The sequence below is a fragment of the Lepidochelys kempii genome, chromosome 24 (genome assembly GCF_965140265.1).
Source record: "Lepidochelys kempii isolate rLepKem1 chromosome 24, rLepKem1.hap2, whole genome shotgun sequence".
NCBI classification, from domain to species: Eukaryota; Metazoa; Chordata; order Testudines; family Cheloniidae; genus Lepidochelys; species Lepidochelys kempii.
Window position 1 is genome coordinate 9,658,499 of NC_133279.1, and position 17,460 is coordinate 9,675,958.

The following is a 17,460-nucleotide window of genomic DNA, read 5'->3' on the forward strand; positions in this document are numbered from 1 at the left end:
GGCAACAAAAATGATTAGGGGTCTGGAACACATGACTTATGAGGAGAGGCTCAGGGAACTGGGATTGTTTAGTCTGCAGAAGAGAAGAATGAGGGGGGATTTGATAGCTGCTTTCAACTACCTGAGAGGTGGTTCCAAAGAGGATGGTTCTAGACTATTCTCAGTGGTAGAAGAGGACAGGACAAGGAGTAATGGTCTCAAGTTGCAGTGCGGGAGATTTAGGTTGGATATTAGGAAAAACTTTTTCACTAGGAGGGTGGTGAAACACTGGAATGCGTTGCCTAGGGAGGTGGTAGAATCTCCTTCCTTAGAAGTTTTTAAGGTCAGGCTTGACAAAGCCCTGGCTGGGATGATTTAATTGGGGATTGGTCCTGCTTTGAGCAGGGGGTTAGACTAGACGACCTCCTGAGGTCCCTTCCAACCCTGATATTCTGTGATTCTATGACAGCCATTTGGGGTGGGGAGGTGTTACTAGAGTGGCAACACTCCTGTCCGCACATGCTGTGTCTGCACTAGGCCGTTCTGCCAGCGTAGCAAAACCCATATAGCTGCATGAGGTGGTTACATCACTCAGGCGCTTGTGGAAATGTTATCCTTTCTGTCCTTCCACCCTTCCTCTGTCTTGTCTATTTAGATCATGAGTTCTTTGAGGCTGGGACTGTCTCTAGCTGACTGTGTGTCTATGTTCTCCATCAGGAGCACTAGCGCAGCCGTGCTACAAACAATGAACTGCCAGAGAAGTTCAGGGGCCTGAGTGTCAATAAGAATCTGGCTCAATATATTTGCCTTTCATTCACCAGGGCAAATGAATGAGACATGTTCAAAAGCGATGCTAAAATCTGAATATTTTTATTTAGTAACTTTCTTTCCCAAACAGAGAAAAAAATAGAATATTCTCCCCCCCACAATAAAATCAGACTTTTCATATGAAGTCTTTCCAGTGGATAAAAACACGTCTTCCCTAATTATATATATATTATATTTTTTTCAGTACAGTACGTAATTAACAGGCAAAAATGAACATAGATTTTTTTCTTTTTAAACCAAATATGTTAATACCCAGATGAACTAAATGAACAGTAGCAGGTTTACTTTAACACTAAGCCGGTGTACGTACATGCCTGTATGTCGGCAGGTCCATATACAAAGTACAGATATCAGTTTGTCATGCCACTAAATCAGCTTTGTTGCTGCTGCTGGTAATCTTGGATTAAACTCCTTGTTAAAACATCACAGCTCACCCTGACTCCGAGGGGCTACTGACAGCTGAGAATAGTGATAGAAAAAAATTAGCAGTGTCTCAAGGTTTTATGTTTGATTATCATATCGAACTTAAGTGGGCAAGTCCCCTCTTTCTTTTACCTCCTCAAAGGAACGTGCTCTGTGCCGTTCATAAAGCAGTTTCCATCAGTGGCTGTGCAGATGGGTTTATCAAGGGACGAGGGACACTTCGCCCAGAATTCAAGCCAGCTCAGAAGTGGGGGAAATGTTGGTAAATCGAGATAAATCCATGCTCATATCTGTATATCAGGCCCCAGATTGCATGTCCATTATACATTCTCATTGTAAAATTCTCAACTAGGTGCAGATTTCTTACACCCCATCATTTTGCTCAGATCTGGGGTTACTGTTCTCTGTTAGTAACAGTAGTAGTTTTTCCCTCTCACATTTTGTTATGAGCTGCCTCCGAGCTCTCGAGCTGGTCTGAGAACAGGTGAAAACTCTTGTGAAAATGTTGCATTTTTCCCTGTTTTATTTGGTCAACATTTCAACTTCCGATGACAATTTTTGTCAACATTTCATATTTCAGTGAAATTTTCCATCAAAATTTCAATGACATTTTAATAAAAATTTCAACAATTATTTTCATCAAAATTCCAGATTTCAATTAAAATCTCCATTGAAATGTCAGCATTTTAATCAAAATTTTGACATTTTAATTAATTTTTTGTCAAAATTTCAGATATCAATGAAAATTTCCATCTAAATTGCAACAATTTTTTAAAATCAAGATTTCATATTTCAATAAAATGTTGTCAGCATTTCAATTAATGTTTTTGCCAACATTTCAACAGGTTTTTGTGCATGTTTCAAATTTGGATAACATTTCTCATTGAAATTTTCGCCTTGGCTCCCCTGAATTTCTCCCGTGACCTTGATGGAGTCTTGTGCCCACTTCTCAACCCTCCGACAACAAAGTGCTCAGTAGTTCTGTTAGATCTCCCTAATAAAATAAAGATTTATATTTCATTTATAGAGATTTATATATTTCAATAGATATTTTATACAGAGAGCAGAGACATTCTCCATCTTTCTATCTTTACATTACATCACTTTGGACACCTTTTCTGCAAGAAACCAGCCCATTTCTACAACAATGTGGCTCCGAGAGGGAGCCGAAAACTACTCCCCAACCCCTGTTCTGCCTTAGCAGTCACCAGCATCATTGGCCACTTAGCACATGGGCTCCCTCATGCTGGAGCCCATCTATCTCCAAGTGGGCTTGGCTTCCAAGGCATCACAAAGGTAGAAACCATTGGCCTTTAGCCCTTCAGAATCTCAGTAGGGGTGGAAAGGTTCTGATTCCAGGTGGAAGGGTTACCTAGCTAGGCTTGGGCTAAATAGATAACATGGCAACAGCGTCTGATTGTGTCACTCAACTCCGCCACCTCGTCACCTCCAATATACAGACAGCATGAGTCTGTGTGTCTACGGTGGCTCAAGAAATATGTGCAGCGGAGCTATGGGAAGCGCCAAAATGTGGGGTCTCCCGGGGCTTCTCAAAAACATCTTCTCCACATGCTTCACCTGGCCTTCTGGAGTCATGTGATTGGAAAACCCCAAACTCAACACTAATGTGGCTTCCACCACAAACCCCAGGCTGGCTTGAAATTTGGCCCCCGTTTGTGAACCAGGGCTGAGTCCTGGGATATCTGAACTAAACCCAAAGCCTCACTGCAATACTTTTACACGTCTCTAAAGCTGTACGAGTGAGGCAGAAGCATTATCTATGGATCTAACTACATACAATCTCTCTCCCTCTTATATATAATATAGCTATTAATAAAGAACACAATATTTATACAGAGATATGTAACATTATAAAATCTGCCTAGATACACCTTAGTATATATACAAAGAGAGGTGCTATATCTCTGTAGAAGTATGCAGGAATGGTGCTGTATATATTATTATTAACAGCACGTATGCTAGATTAATACGTGCTGTTAATAATAATATATACAGCACCATTCCTGTATATTTGATGGTGCTTTACCGTAAGACAGAAACACTATAAAGAATGTGTGTGTGTGTGTGTGTGGAGTTTCTGTGTCATTATAAAGCATGTTATTACCTCTCTCTTTTTCACTCCTTACATGGCCTCCTCAATCCCTGTTCTTGTAAGAAACCAGTGGAGTTTCTGTGTGTCTGGATATGCATGCATATATATATATATATATATATATATATATATATATATATATATATATATATATATAAGCATGCATGTATATGGGTGTGTACATGCGTGTATATGTGTCAATGCGTGTATGAGTGTGTATGCATGTGCCAATGCTCTCCATTTTGCGTAGGAGCAGATGGGATTATTTAATTCCCTTTTGTTTATTGATAGCAGTTTAAAAGAAGATAAGACACCCCCTGTCTTTGGAAGCATCTGAACATCCGTGAATGCATGTATGCATGCGCCCACCCACGTGAATACACTGAGAGATGGCGTGCTATCGGTCAGAGTGCCAGGCTTGTTTCCATGCATGCCCATATGTTACGTCCCTACCCACGGATTTTTTCCCTGCACTGTCACGAGGCTGTTAGGATTAGCAGGATGATGGCAGACACACAGTACATGTGGCAAGACATCCATGATTGCAGACACAGCAGAAAGCTCTCCCAGCCCCCTGTCCTGTGGACTGGACCCCTGCCTGGCAGAACAGCAGTGGCCCCAGTCTGCTCCGATTCCAAGTGATGGAGACACCGTTCTGCTCCATCCCCCTCCTTCTGCAGATCCAGGTCAGCATGGGGTCCTGAGGGCATGGGGGGGGGCGGCTCTGAGACACTTCCATAGTCTGTGGAAATGAGAGTAGTGTCCCCAGGAGTCACATGGATCAGGAGAATATCCGATACTCCTGCTTCCCTCTTTCCAAAGGACATAACCACGGGAGTGCCTGATCGATGGATGGGAGCTGCAGACACAAGCACAGCAAAGCAGGTTAAAGGACACTATCCACCTCTGTTGCAAATGTTATTGTAGGGATGCTCATGAGCGCTGGGTTGCACACTGTGGCTTATTTTCATAGGGTTGCTTGTGAATGCTGGGCTGTTCGCTGTGGTTTGCTTGTCAGTGCCGGGGTGCATGCAATGGGCTGTTATTGTAGGGTTTCTCTTAACTGCTGGGTGGGTAACATTGCTTTTCTTTTAGAAGCAAACAGCTCTGAAGCATTTGTCTTGGGGAGCGACACATGCAGAATGGGGGTGGACTTTTGCAAACAGTCCTAAGAAACAGGAAGGTCAGTCCCATTCAAGGCTTAGCAAGCTGCCTCTCTTAGCACGGGGTTCCAGACAGTGAGAAGCCCTCGGTTTGAGCATGATGTGGGTTTGATTGTTTCCTTTCCTTTTGTTTCATGTGACAAGCGTTTGAAAAGAAGAAAAGAAGCCCTCGAGCAACTCAACCTCTGTGACAAAGCCAGGCAGGAGCTCAGCTCAGGAGGCAGCAAGGCTCTGCCTATGAGCATCACAGACACGGGGCCTGGATTCTCTCTCACTCTGCCCTGGCAGTGTAAAGTGCAACTTGCAGCTACAGCCACGTTAAGACTCTTTTCGGCAGCCAGAGTGGTGCAAAGGGGCCTTAGTGTAAATGAGACTCAGGCCCCAAATGCATCTAAGCCAGTGCTGACCATTCAGAACCAGGAGGGATACAGCATTGCCAGCCCTGAGCATTCAGGAATCATGAGGCAGGTCCCTAAAATCATGAAGTTGGCTTACAACTCATGACATTGACTTTAAAAAAATAAATAAAAGTTGGGTCCTTTCTATTTGCCTTCTGGCCACTGAGCTTCTAGGGACGCATTGGGGCGACTTTGACCTTCTAGCCCCTCCACCCACAAGGGCTAGAAAATGTCCTCTAAAACAAAACAAAAGCTGAGATGCCTATATTATCCCAGGACTCCAGGAGCTGGGGCATTAAGAAAAGCACCAGCTATCACGAGAATCACGATAAAATCACATGCATTGGCAACAGTGGCAGAGTTGGGAACTCTTGCTGTCTTATCGACCTCTCCACAGTGGGTCCTTCATCTCAGTCTCTAGTACACCTTTAAAATATCAGTGCTGCAAAAATCCAGATGTGACGCCTAAACCCAATGGCTCCACCTTTAAAGAACCTGTTGGCTTCACTTGTTGGCACAAGACCTAGAATGCCAAGGCCATGCCAGGGGCAGGGCAATTGGGTGTCTCAAAGAGGGCAATGGGAGATAGGACATTCAGTAGGATGTGACCATGTGAGACCCAGGTTCTTCTGACAATGCTAGTCTGGAGTTTTTGTAATTGGATTCTTCAAACATTTACACCAGAATGACACTCTGGGGAGTTATGGGCCGGGGGAGGGGGTTGTAATTGTATCTTCATATGGCACCTGTGGGCCAGATTTCCAGTGTGACATCCTTTACACCAGGGCCAAAGTGGGCATAAAATACTCTTATTTCTGTAGTGCAACACCCACTTTGCCCAGGGGTAAGTGATGGCATGAGAGGCTGTGCCATGGGGAATCAGGTCCTGCCTGTTTGTTGTAACCTCGTGTAATTTATCTGGGCTGGATTCGCTCCGTTATGCTGTCTGGCACCTTTGCACAGCTCTGGCAGCACAGAGGGGCTGCAAATTATGCTACACCGACTTTCAGCCCCCACACCTGGTCCCCCCCGCTCCCCCGCCTGCCCCGCCAGTGTAAAGAGGACTTAACATGACTGAAAATCAGGCCCAGGACTACAGCTGGTGTGGCCTGGATCTAGCCCTCTGGCTAAGTGTGTCATGTTCCCCTCTCATGACTGGTCCATATAAATATATACTGAGACCGCTCATACTAGCAGTTAAGCCAGTGACTCCTTTAACTGACTAGGATGCGGCTGTGCCTTTGGTGCTGAAGATGCCAGGTTGATCCTACATTCTACTTAGGGGGGAGATCTGTAGATAGCTCACTGGAGTGGCATTTGCAGTTACGTGGCACGTGCTTTTCCCTTTGGATAGGAATGGAATGAAGGCCCCAGCGTGGGGCTAGAGGTACTGTGTGGCTGGAGGTGTGGGAGTATTTATTGTGTGCTCCAGCCTGTACAGGTGAAATCGATGTCCTCCTGACCTCGTCTTGTCATGAAAAATCTCATGGTGCTCTTCCTAAGAGTAACTCTGGTATCCTGATCAAACCTGAACTCTGGTCATACCCCTGTATCATGGCCATAATTTACTCTATTCTTCTTCACTTTATATGCGAAGCTGTTACACAGTGTTGTTATGCATTGTTGACTAGCTGCTGCGTTCCACTCCAGAGGTGGCTGCATTTCAGTGGTTGGTGAAGCTTTCCCTTGCCTGCCTCACAAGACAGTTGTCAGACTTCGTTATAGAATGTTTGAGATCCTTGGAAGAAAGATGGTAGAGAAGGGCAAGCCATTGTTTTAATGACCACGTGAAGTCAAGGCCTCGATTTTATGCCGCACGATGTGACCTGGTTTGTGAAGTAGAAAAGGCCTATTCTGACTCTCTCAGGTAGAAGGCAGGGGCACACATACACAGCAGCCAGGACTCAGAGATAGGAGAGAGACATGTCTGGGGCAATGGGAAAAGTCCACCCCGTGACATCTGCCTCCCTACCCCGGGGGCTATTTCTCCACAAGAATTTTTTATAGTTGCTAAATTTAACTGTCAACCTGTTAAAAAATCCCATGGAAATTCTTTAATCATCAAAGAGCTTTAAAAAAAATTCTCTTTTTCTTTCTCCTAAATGGAACGTAGCCCTTAAAATTCTGCAAGACTTGGAATGGTAGAACCCAGGAAGTGCTACAAGGCTCCAGATTCTAGAATCCAGGAGCTCTAACATTCTAAATGAAATGATCCAGGGATTCTCCTCCCAGCCAGTAACCAAAGTTTCAGCACCACAAAGTAAAGAGCTTTCAGATTCTAACTCAGGAAAAAGTTGGAGGTGGGGAGAGGAGGTTGGATCTTAATCACAGCCTAACTCCAGGCAAAATGATGAATTTGTGATGCTCTCTGTTTCTTTTTCAAACAATTCTATTTTCATCCCCTGACACACAGTGGGCCAGGCACTCAGCTGGTGCAGACTGGCTTGGCTCCCCCTGGATGGTGCTACATCTGCTTTACAGCACCTGGGAGCCTGACCCAGTGGTTGATTTGGCAGACGAGAGATAACAGTGAGGTCCCAATCACGTGCAGTCATTTGCTTAGACTGTCAGCTCCTTGGGGCAGAGACCATCTCTTTGTTCCATGTTTGTACAGTGCTTAGCTCCATGGGGTCCTGTCCATAATTACCACAATACAGAATAAGAATTTAAAATCCCATGGCAGGTGTTGCACTAATTGCCAGATCCCACCTTGGGTAAAACATTTGGCCAAGCTAAATTCTCCTGTCACAAGTGGATAAAAAATCCTTCTTCACTTCCTGCCTTAAACTTCTGTGCAGCGTGGACATGCAGCTGTTAAACAGCTGCCGAGTGCTGGCCCAGAGGTGGCCGCATTTCAGTGGTGAGTGAAACAATCTCGGTTTGTAATCGTTCTGTAAAACTGGCGGAGCTCTTGGGGACGTTGGATGAAAACAAGCACTCAGATGCCAGCTGGGCTGATGGCAGTGTCCTGTTCCCTATTGCGGGGGAGAGACAAGCCATTAATGACCTTTGTCATCAGTCCTGAGGGAAAATGAAGGGAAGCAGCTGGGTTTACATCAAGGCTACAATGCTGGGAAAGAACCCAGGTGAAGGAGGAAGCTGATTGCCAATCACAATGAAGGCCGTATTACTGATTACAACAGAAACCGATGACCTGAGCTGTAGCTCACGAAAGCTTATGCTCAAATAAATTGATTAGTATCTAAGGTGCCACAAGTACTCCTTTTTTTAATAGAAACTTTTGCTCCCAAGTGGGGTGCTGGCTCCATCTCATAGGAGCCCATGGCACTGTCTTCAGAGCAGTTAATTGTGTGTGGAATGTGCCTGAATTCTGGGCTGCCCGCTGCAGCATATGGCAAAGCTCCTACCTCCTGAAGCAGGGGCAGGCTCAGGGCTGCTGGAAGGCAGCACCACGGGGATATTTAAAGTGGGAAAGGCACCAGCCTGGGCTGCAGGAGACCTGGTGTCTATCCCTGGCTCTGCTAGTGGCATGATGTATGACCTTGACCCTGTCATTTTTCCTCTCTGTTTCCCCTTTGTCTACGTAGATTGCTGGCTCTTGGGGCAGGGACTGTCTCTCACTATGGGTATGTACAGCACCTAGCAGATGGGGCCTATAGGTGCTAACATAACACTAATAATAAAAGCTCTTTGTGCTGGCCTGAAGCTGGACATTAAGCTATATCGTTCAGCAGCATCTGTAATCACAGCTCTGCTCTGATGCTACAGGGTGAGCCAGTATTGCAGCAGGAGGATGCATGCTGGATGCATGCCTACATATAACCCAGGCCAGAATTCAGAGAGACCCTGACATAGACTGACAGCTGAAGAGCCAAAGAGAACCATAGGGTGTGTCTATGTCCTGCATCCTCCAAAAATAATCTCCCTTTATACGCATCACAGTGTTCATGGTAGGCGTGAATTTTAATAAGGTCCATGACCCTGGTAAAGGCAGTTCCTGTGGGCCTGCCCCCCCCGCACTGGGCATTGCGACGTGGACCACACGGTCGCTCCACCACTCAAATACGGTGTGTCCGCCTCCGTGGAGAGGTGGATGCACCAAACCTGAGTAGTGCTGCGATGGTCCGGAACGGGGAGTCAGCCCCTGCCCCAAGGGACAGGAGCCGCTGTTCCGGAGTGAGTGCGGGCCAGGCTCGTTCTCAATGCCCCCACAACTAAGCCATGACCTTTCCATGACTATGGGTTTTTTTTCCCACACCTCCACCATGGAATTAACTAAAAATTGGCATGGCAAAGTCGTAGCCTTAATCTCAATCCAGGGCCCTCCCTTCTCCATCAGGATATGCTCTCTTCAGTCCCCTGGCCTGGCAATATCTCAGGCGTGTTGTGATTATCCTCACTGTCTAAAGGGATAGGAGTGGATGTGAAACTGACATTTGTAAGTTACATGGTTATAAACAAACAATTTTTTTCTGCATTCAGGGAATATCAGCGCTGAAACTGACCGGCAGCTAGTTCAGGGCATAGTAATTCTACTTTAATATCCCTGATGGGAAAAATTCTGTATGGTTTTGTAGGGATGAAACCAACAATGAGCTCTAGAAACAGAACAGGGGGAGATAGAAATTATAGGGTTCTTTAGAATTTAATAGAGAATCTGAGCCTACCTTTGGGTTTTTTGAACCAACCCAGAGATAATCTATCAGACTGTGGTGTTTTCTGTGGGACATTTCCATCATGTGATCCAATCTTTGCTGGCATTTTGCAAAGGGAAATAGCAGAACAACTCTGATATTCAGCTTTGGAAAATGCCTCTGCAGCAGTTATCCACTAGGGATTTTGTAATGCACAATGTGTGCCATTTTAAAAGCAATGTCAAAATAGCTCTGACCTGTTACTGGCTGCTGTGTAAATATTAATCTTTTGTTTTTCTGGGCTTTTTTTTTTTAAACTCTTTACTCGTTAAAAAGAACTCTCTGTGGAAGCTATTACCATCACTCCAGTTAATAAACTAAACTAGTCTGTCTACATTTTTACACGATACCATGTTTCTAGGGAGACAGAAAATTAAACATGGTTTCACTTTGTTTTCACACAGCAGAGAACAATTCAGCCAACATGTAGTTCCCTGAATAGTCCTTTGCCTTTTAAAAAGTTAGAAGATTTATAAATACTGTTCAATCTAGAGCTTCTCCATTGTGAATGTTTGTCAATGTATATTTTATGAAGTTTTTTTCTTTTTAAAACTATAATAAAAAACTCTCCAAAACCCTTAAATGAAAGAAACTGACCCATGAGTAAACTGTTACAGGGACCATGTGGCAGGCAGAAAATCAATTTCAAATGGCACCTTAAACACAGACACAGTACTGCAGATCAGTGTATAATGTCCCTGCTCAGTTCCCAGACTTCCAAGACACTGATCCTTGAAATGTGTGACAGAGATCGGATGCGATAACCGGCAGATCAGAGAGCCTGGGATGAAGTGGGATCAAACATTTCTTTAACACCGATCAGGTTTCCCATAGCCTCAGCTTCTGGATTCAGCATTTCTGATGTCAGTAATTTACAGTAATAAAGAACGAGATCACAGCAGGTCTGTTTGGGACAGTGGAGGTAAGGCTGGGTCTAAGCTGCATGCCTGTACCTGGGGCTCGGGTACAAAGGAGAGGTAAGTGTCCACCTTCGTTTTAACTTCTCTGGGGTATTGCTGGTTTCCGGCTTGAATGCAGGGGATTCATACTGGCTGTCACCACTGCTGTCATACTGGCTGTCACCACTGTCACAGTGGGTCTGTCACCACTGCTCTCTTCTGGATGGAATCAGAACTGCTTGACCACCCATCACAGGCCCTGTATTGCTAAGAGTTGATGAGGGTTCTCCTTGAGCGCAGGCTGCAGTGGCTGGGAGCGACTACCGCCGTACGCTCCCAAGCCTGCAGCATGGTGATAACAGCAGTGAAATCCAAGTCCGATTTGTCACAGTGTTATAACCATTGTGTGGACAAGAGCCAACCCAAGCTGATGATGCAAAAGCTGCACCTGGTTCCGGTTGAAGTGCAGCTTCCTTCAGGTGTGACGAAAATCCCCAGAGAGGTCTGAGAGAGGAACCCAGGGTGATGAGCACTGGATGCTGGTGCTGCTTGACAGCAGGGACACAAACCCAGTGTGCAGTCTCTCTAATTGCTGGCTCTGAGGACTGTGTGTAGCTCTGCCAGCCCTGGGTCCAGCTGTCCCTGGTGCTGAGAAGCAAGCAAAGGGGATTAATCTCCCGTCAGGCCCCTAGACTGTATGCACAACATCCCAGGAAAATAGACCAGCACCATGGACCACATGAAGGCCTGTGGATGGCAGAAGGTGTTTTGAACTGGGACCATTTCTCTTTTCAAAGCTTCATGCTGCCCTCTCTTCATTCCCATGGAGACAGTTTGGGGGCTCTCAGAGATCCATTGTTTCTGTTGGCAAAATCCTCCCCCCAAAGCTCCCCACAGCAAATTTAAACAAATGTTTTTTCCCACAGTGAGCCGGTGGAACTCACTGCCACAAGGGTCATAGAGGCCAGAAGCTTAGCAGGATTTGCAAAAGGACTGGGCCTTTTTCTGTGTAACAAGACGATCCAGAGTTAGAAGAGTAAGGATCTAAGAAAACAACCAAGAGCTTTGGAAGGGGCTATCCACCGGACTGCTTCAGGGCCAGTGGGGGTCAGGAGGAAAACTTCCCCATGGGCAGCTTATTCCATTGCTACAGAGTTTCAGCCTCTGAGGATGCTGGTGCTGGCCACTGTTGGAGATGGGCAGCTAGATGGGTCCTTGGCTGGATCCAGTGTAGCCATTGCTATGTTCCTAGGTCCTGGGCAGGGGAGGGAGGTGCCAGCTTCTCTTGGGGCCACCTGGCACTGTCTCTCGCTGGCAGGTTAGCTGGGCATTAGGCTTGAGTCTGCATGGTGAGGACGGGGTCAGATCAAAGGCAGAATAGTTACCCCCCCACACCCTACAGAATCTGTGTTCTGTGGCGGGAGGATGCAGTCCTCCTGGCTGGTGACCAGCTGTCCCCCAGGGGGCCCCGGTGCTCCCAGACAGTCATGCTGCCGCCACCACGCCACTGAAAAGGAGGGATTGGAAAATGCTTTGGCATGGAGAATGGAAGAGTTGCATCCCAGCTGCTCCCTTGGGCCCAGGGCCTCCCGGGCCCAGCGAGGACAGGAGTGGCACTTTTGGGGGAACTAAAGCTGCCATCCTCCGGTGCGTTCCCAAAAAGAGTGGAGCACTGGAGTTGCCCCGTGAGACATGGAAGGAAAAGAAAGAAAGAAAGAAAGAAAGAAAGAAAGAAAGAAAGAAAGAAAGAAAGAAAGAAAGAAAGAAAGAAAGAAAGAGACCAGGGGAAAAAAACAGCTAAAAAGAAAGGGTGAAGCGAATCTCCTTGGAGCTCAGTGTGCGGTGGGCAGGATCAGACGTTGCTGATGCGGACGCTCAGGGGGCTGCCCTCCCGCTCTGATTTCTCCCGGAAGGACTCCTCCAGCTTCAGCTTCTCGGGGTCCCCGAACCGCACTGTCTCGTGGACGCAGCACAAAGGCGACACCTTGACCACCTGGTCAAACAGGCTGAAGTCAGCCACGTACTTGCCGCTGGCTGAGAGGGAGATGACTGGGCTGAACTCGTAGCCCCACAGGATCTCCTCAGGCAGGTAGGAGGTGCGCACCTGGCAGGTGGCGCTGGTCGACTCCACCGTGCCGCTGAGGATCACCACCAGCTCGAAGTCTCCTTCGCCCGTGCGCAGGGCCGTGTCCCGCAAGGGGCTGGAGTCATCCACCACATGGTAGAAGGTGAGGGGTAGGATGAGGAAGGGGCTGTCAGAAGCCGTGTCCACGTGGAAGTCCACATTGACCTGGTTAAGTCGGACACACTCCCCTTCCTTGGTGAGGTAGGTGTTGAGCAGCTTGCCAGTCACCTGGCAGCCAATCAGCAGGCTCTTGCGCATGTTGGCCACCCGGATCATCAGGCAGGTCTTGCCATTGTGTTGGGCTACCACCGCGTTCTGGCTGAACTTGATCGTCTCAGCTCTCTTCTTGGGACGGGCGATCTTGGCCAGGAAAGTGCCAGTGATGAAGATCTCCATGATGGTGGTGAGAACCAGCTGGCTGATGAGCAGTACAATGGCCAAGGGGCATTCCTCGCTGATGTAGCGGAAGCCGTAGCCAATGGTGGTCTGGGACTCCAGGGAGAAGAGGAATGCTCCAGTCAGTGTGTGCACCTGCATGACGCACGGGGTGTGGTTGGCCGGGGGGTCGAACTCCAGTAGGTCCCCGTGCAGCAAGGCCACCAGGTACCAGATCACCCCGAAGATAAACCAGGTGCCGGCAAATGTGGCGGAGAAGAGCAACAGCTTGTAGCGCCACTGCATGTCGATGAAGGTGGTCCACAGGTCCTTGAGATAGAGGAACCGCTTGTCAGCGATGTGCTCCATCCGCACATTGCTCCGGCCGTCCTTGGTCATCACGCGCCGCTTGCGCAGGCCAGAGCCGATGAGGGGGCGGCTGTCGGTCTGGGTGGTCTGGCTGTAGTACACCTTGGGGGCGGAAGTCATCTGGAGGAAAGGGCAAAAGGGATGGACATGGTTAGGAGCCACCTCAGGGTGGGCTGAGCTCAGACACAACGAGGGGCTGAGCATGGACAGCAGCTGAATGAGACAGGCAGACAGACAGCCTGTATGAGGATTGCTGGGTTGGATAATGTATTACTCAGTAATTTATTATTAAAGTTAATGAATGTTTGCCACTTTAGCCGACTGTACGGAAGGGAGACAAGGGGCAGTTTCTATTTGCTGTTAGGTCTAGGAATGTTTAATGTTTCATTCAATGATCACCATAGGATTTTTGTGATTGAGATCCTGCCCTCTATCTCCACCAGGGACACCATAGTGTGTTTATTAGCCCTTCTGATTCCTGGGCTCACTTATCAGTCTTTCTCCCCCGCGCACTTCAAATACTGGAGAAGCCTGGAAGAGAAAATTGCTAATTAACCATGAGGGGGCAGGATTCTATTAGTTTTAATAATAAATGACTTAGTAATACAATATCTTTTAGATTCTACGCTGCTTCTGGGCAGGGGCAGTCTTTTATGTTTGTACAGCACCTAGCGCAACAAGAATCCAATCCTTCTTCTTTTTTTCTTCTTCGACAACCCTACCAGTTCCTTGTAGATTTGCAAGAACTGAAATGACTTACACTGATAAACTCAATGCACAGACCTCTTTCGTTCCCACTGTGTACTGTCATGAAACCGAATGTGCCAGCTTTTCAAATGGGGATCGACACAGGTATTAAATACCCAGGCATGGATGTGATCTCCTTCATTTCATTGTCAGCTATTAAGTGCTGTAATTGGAAGCAGATGGGCCATGATTGTAATTCTACAAGGCCTGTGGGTGAAGTAGAAAGTCAACCACTCTCTCAGTAGCACTGGATCTAATCTGCCGGTCAGACAGACAGAGACAGACAGACCAAACAATCCAGCTACCTACCTGACAGAGAGGGGAAATCCTGACCCATTGAAGTCAATGGTAAAACTCCTGCTGACTTCACTAGGGCCAACATTTCACCCAAAGGGTACATCTACACTGCCACACTGAGTCTCGGAGCCCAGGTCAATTGACTCAGGCTCATGGGGCTCAGGCCATGGGGCTAAAAACAGCAGCGCAGATGTTGGGGCTGGGGCTGGAGCCTGGGCTCTAAAACCTGGCTGGGGGAGGGTCCCAGAACCCAGGCTCCAGTCCCAACGTCTCCGCTGCTATTTATAGCCCCACAAACCCAAGTCATTTGACCCTGCTCTGAGACGTGATGCCATGGGTCTTTTATTGCAGTGTATACGAACCAGCAGACACTGCCTGTCTCTTGCCATATGAATCTATCTAGCTAGCAAACGATTGTCATTTATATCTAATCTATCTATCTATCTATCTATCATTGGAGCCTTCCCCTGTTTTGCCAATAGGATCACTCTCAAGGTATGTGTGTCGAGGGGGTTCCACAGGTTAAGGGTGTGGAGCAGCAAAGTATTCTTGGGTGAAATTAATTTTTCCACAGTCTGGTGCAGGAGGGGGGTGGGCAATATGTGCAGTGGACTTTACAAATCCTCCTCCCCCGCCACCACCACACACAGCCTACTCCTGCCTGACACATAGCTTTCTGGTCCAGCAAAGGGTTGCAGCTGGGGAGGGATGGAAGTGGCTGATCATCCCTTTCAAGATGGGAAGGAAGCCAGATGTGAACTTCCTTCTCTACCAGTACATGCCCGTGCAACCTGAACTAATGGGCATATCCATTAGCCATTAGCAGTAGAGGGCCTATGACACACATCTGGGCAGTTCTCTACAGTAGCATGTGAATCCCTGAGACCACTGGGCTCTAGCCTGAGTTGGAACTGAGCAAGGAGCCTGATCTTATTTGGAAATGACCCAGATGTGACCCGACTCCCTAGATCCTTGAAGCAGCCTGAGCGCTTACAGGCTGGGGGCGTGTCCTGGGATCGGGGCAGGTGTCATTACCAGGAGAGGATGTTATAGTTATGACTCTAATCTCACCCCAAGGAACTTCCCAAGGCTGCTAAACTGGTCCTCAAAAGTCCTCAGATTGTATTTTTTTCAGCCTGAAGACTCTCTAGAGACCCGGAAAAGGACCCCAAAGCCAATGCATCAGATCCTTTCAAACCTTAGAAATTGGCCCTTTTGACGCTAGGCCTATTCTTACTTCTTTGTACGACAGTGGCTCCGAGAGGCTCCAGCTGAGATCAGGGTCCCATGGGGCCAGGTGCTGCACAAACATATAGTGTGTGAGAGGCCTGGCCCCGCACAGAGCTCAGAGTCTAAACAGATGATGGGTAGGGGGAAAGCAAACGTTACTTTCCCCCACTCCCTGTTTTACAGAGGAGGAACTGAGGCAGAGAGATTAAGGGCCAGATCCCCAAAGAAATGCAGGCATCTAACTCACATTGAGGTAGGTGCTGTAAGCATCTCTGAGACTCTGGGCCCAAATAAGTTGCCCAAGGCCGCATGGAGAGTGTATAGTAGAGAAGGAAATAGAACCGCTGTCATCCAAGGGCTAGTTTAGATCAGGGCTTTGACCCTGTGATGGGGTATTCATCTGTACCGGAGAGGAAGGGGTTAATGGAGGCTTCATGGGCCTGCCACACCCTGTCCCAGAAAGGAGCAGTGGAGGTGAGTCCTCCAAGAAGCTTAGGGAGGCTGCACAGGAAGCAGCCAATTGGAGGGAGGCTGCATGGAATAGCCAATCAGGGCCCGGGGGGCTCACATAAAAGGAGCTGCAGGGCCAGAGACAGTTAGTGGTTCAGCGAGTGAGCAAGGTATCCCTGAGGAGCTGAGAGGATTAGCAGTACCTTGGACAGAGCAGCTGCTAGCAGAGACCAGGGGGAGTGTGAGGCAGCTCCTGGCTGGCTGCTGGGACTAGTGGGCTGAATGCCTGGAGAAGAGAGTGAAGATGGTGCTGGGGCCTTGGGGAAGTGGTGCAGGGTATTGAAGCAGCAGAGACAGAAGTTAAAGAAGCTCAGAAGCAGGCTGCAATGCACAGGGTCCCTGGGCAGGGACCCAGAGTAATGGGTGGGCCTGGGTACTCCTCCTCCACCACTGGGAAAGTGGCAGGATTTGGACAAGGGTAGTAATTCCCCGTACACACACAAACACACACACACACACGCATCCTGGAAACGGGGAAATACTGATGGTGGCATGACTGGAGGGCTGAGTCCTGAAAAGGACACTGTAGTACTTGGCTTGAGGCGGGTCTGCAGGCGGAGATGACGATGGGAGAGGCACCACCAGGAGAGGGCACGTGGGCTGGCAGAGCTAATCCCCGTGACAGCCAGCAGGAGGCGCTGCTGTGGTGAGTGGGCCCCATGACAGACCCCAGGACCAGCCTTCCTCTACCGTTTCATTCCTAGTCTCCCCCCTTACACGTTTTATTTGTTGCTACTATCAGTTCTGCTCCACCGTGCTTGCAGCAAGGGAGGCATGAGGTAACCGGACGCTTCGATGGTGAGTTACTTCAGCCTCTTCCTGAGCAAGGACTTGTTTAGCTTGTCAAAAAGAAGACTGAGAGGTGACTTGATTACAGCGTGTATCTTCATGCGGAGAAAATCTCGGGTACTAAAAGGCTCTTTCAGCTAGCAAAGCATGACATGACCCAATAAGCTGCTGCCAGACAAATTCAAATTAGAAATAAGGCACGTGGTTTTTAACAGTTCAGGTAATGAAGTTCTGGAACAAGAGCAGTGATGGGTTCTCCATCTCTTGGTCTTCAGCTCAAGCCTGGCTGCCGTTCTGGAAGATACGCCTTAGCCAAACACAAGTTACTGGGCTCAGCTCAGGGGCAATGGGTGAAAGGTAAGGACTGTGGTATACAGGCAATCACAGGAGACAATCTAATGGTACTTTAAACGCTGTGAATTCACGAAGGGCTAGGGAACAAATCAGGTCGTTCTCATGTCCTGGTCCCTTCAATAGTAATAGATAAGCCAAACCTCCTTTCCCCATTTTCCCCAGAAAGTGTCACTCTAACCCCACCGCTGCCCGGAGCACAGGGGGCA

The 17,460-nt window shown here is 47.9% G+C and overlaps 1 protein-coding gene across 3 annotated transcripts in view; it reads right to left on the minus strand.

Moving 5' to 3' along the window:
- Nucleotides 1-833: 833 nt before the first annotated feature.
- Nucleotides 834-17,460, minus strand: part of KCNJ10 (potassium inwardly rectifying channel subfamily J member 10) — a 68,406-nt gene continuing 51,779 nt past the window's right edge. The window contains exons 2-3 of one of the 3 annotated variants that reach the window (XM_073323463.1): nt 12,483-13,447; nt 834-2,224 (exon numbers count right to left, since the gene is read on the minus strand). In XM_073323463.1, the coding sequence (XP_073179564.1) occupies nt 2,215-2,224; nt 12,483-13,447 (975 nt within the window). In that variant the 3' untranslated portion in view covers nt 834-2,214. Of the gene's footprint in view, nt 4,203-10,156; nt 13,448-17,460 lie in introns of all 3 variants that reach the window. The other 2 variants (XM_073323462.1, XR_012156135.1) reach the window with 2 other exon arrangements.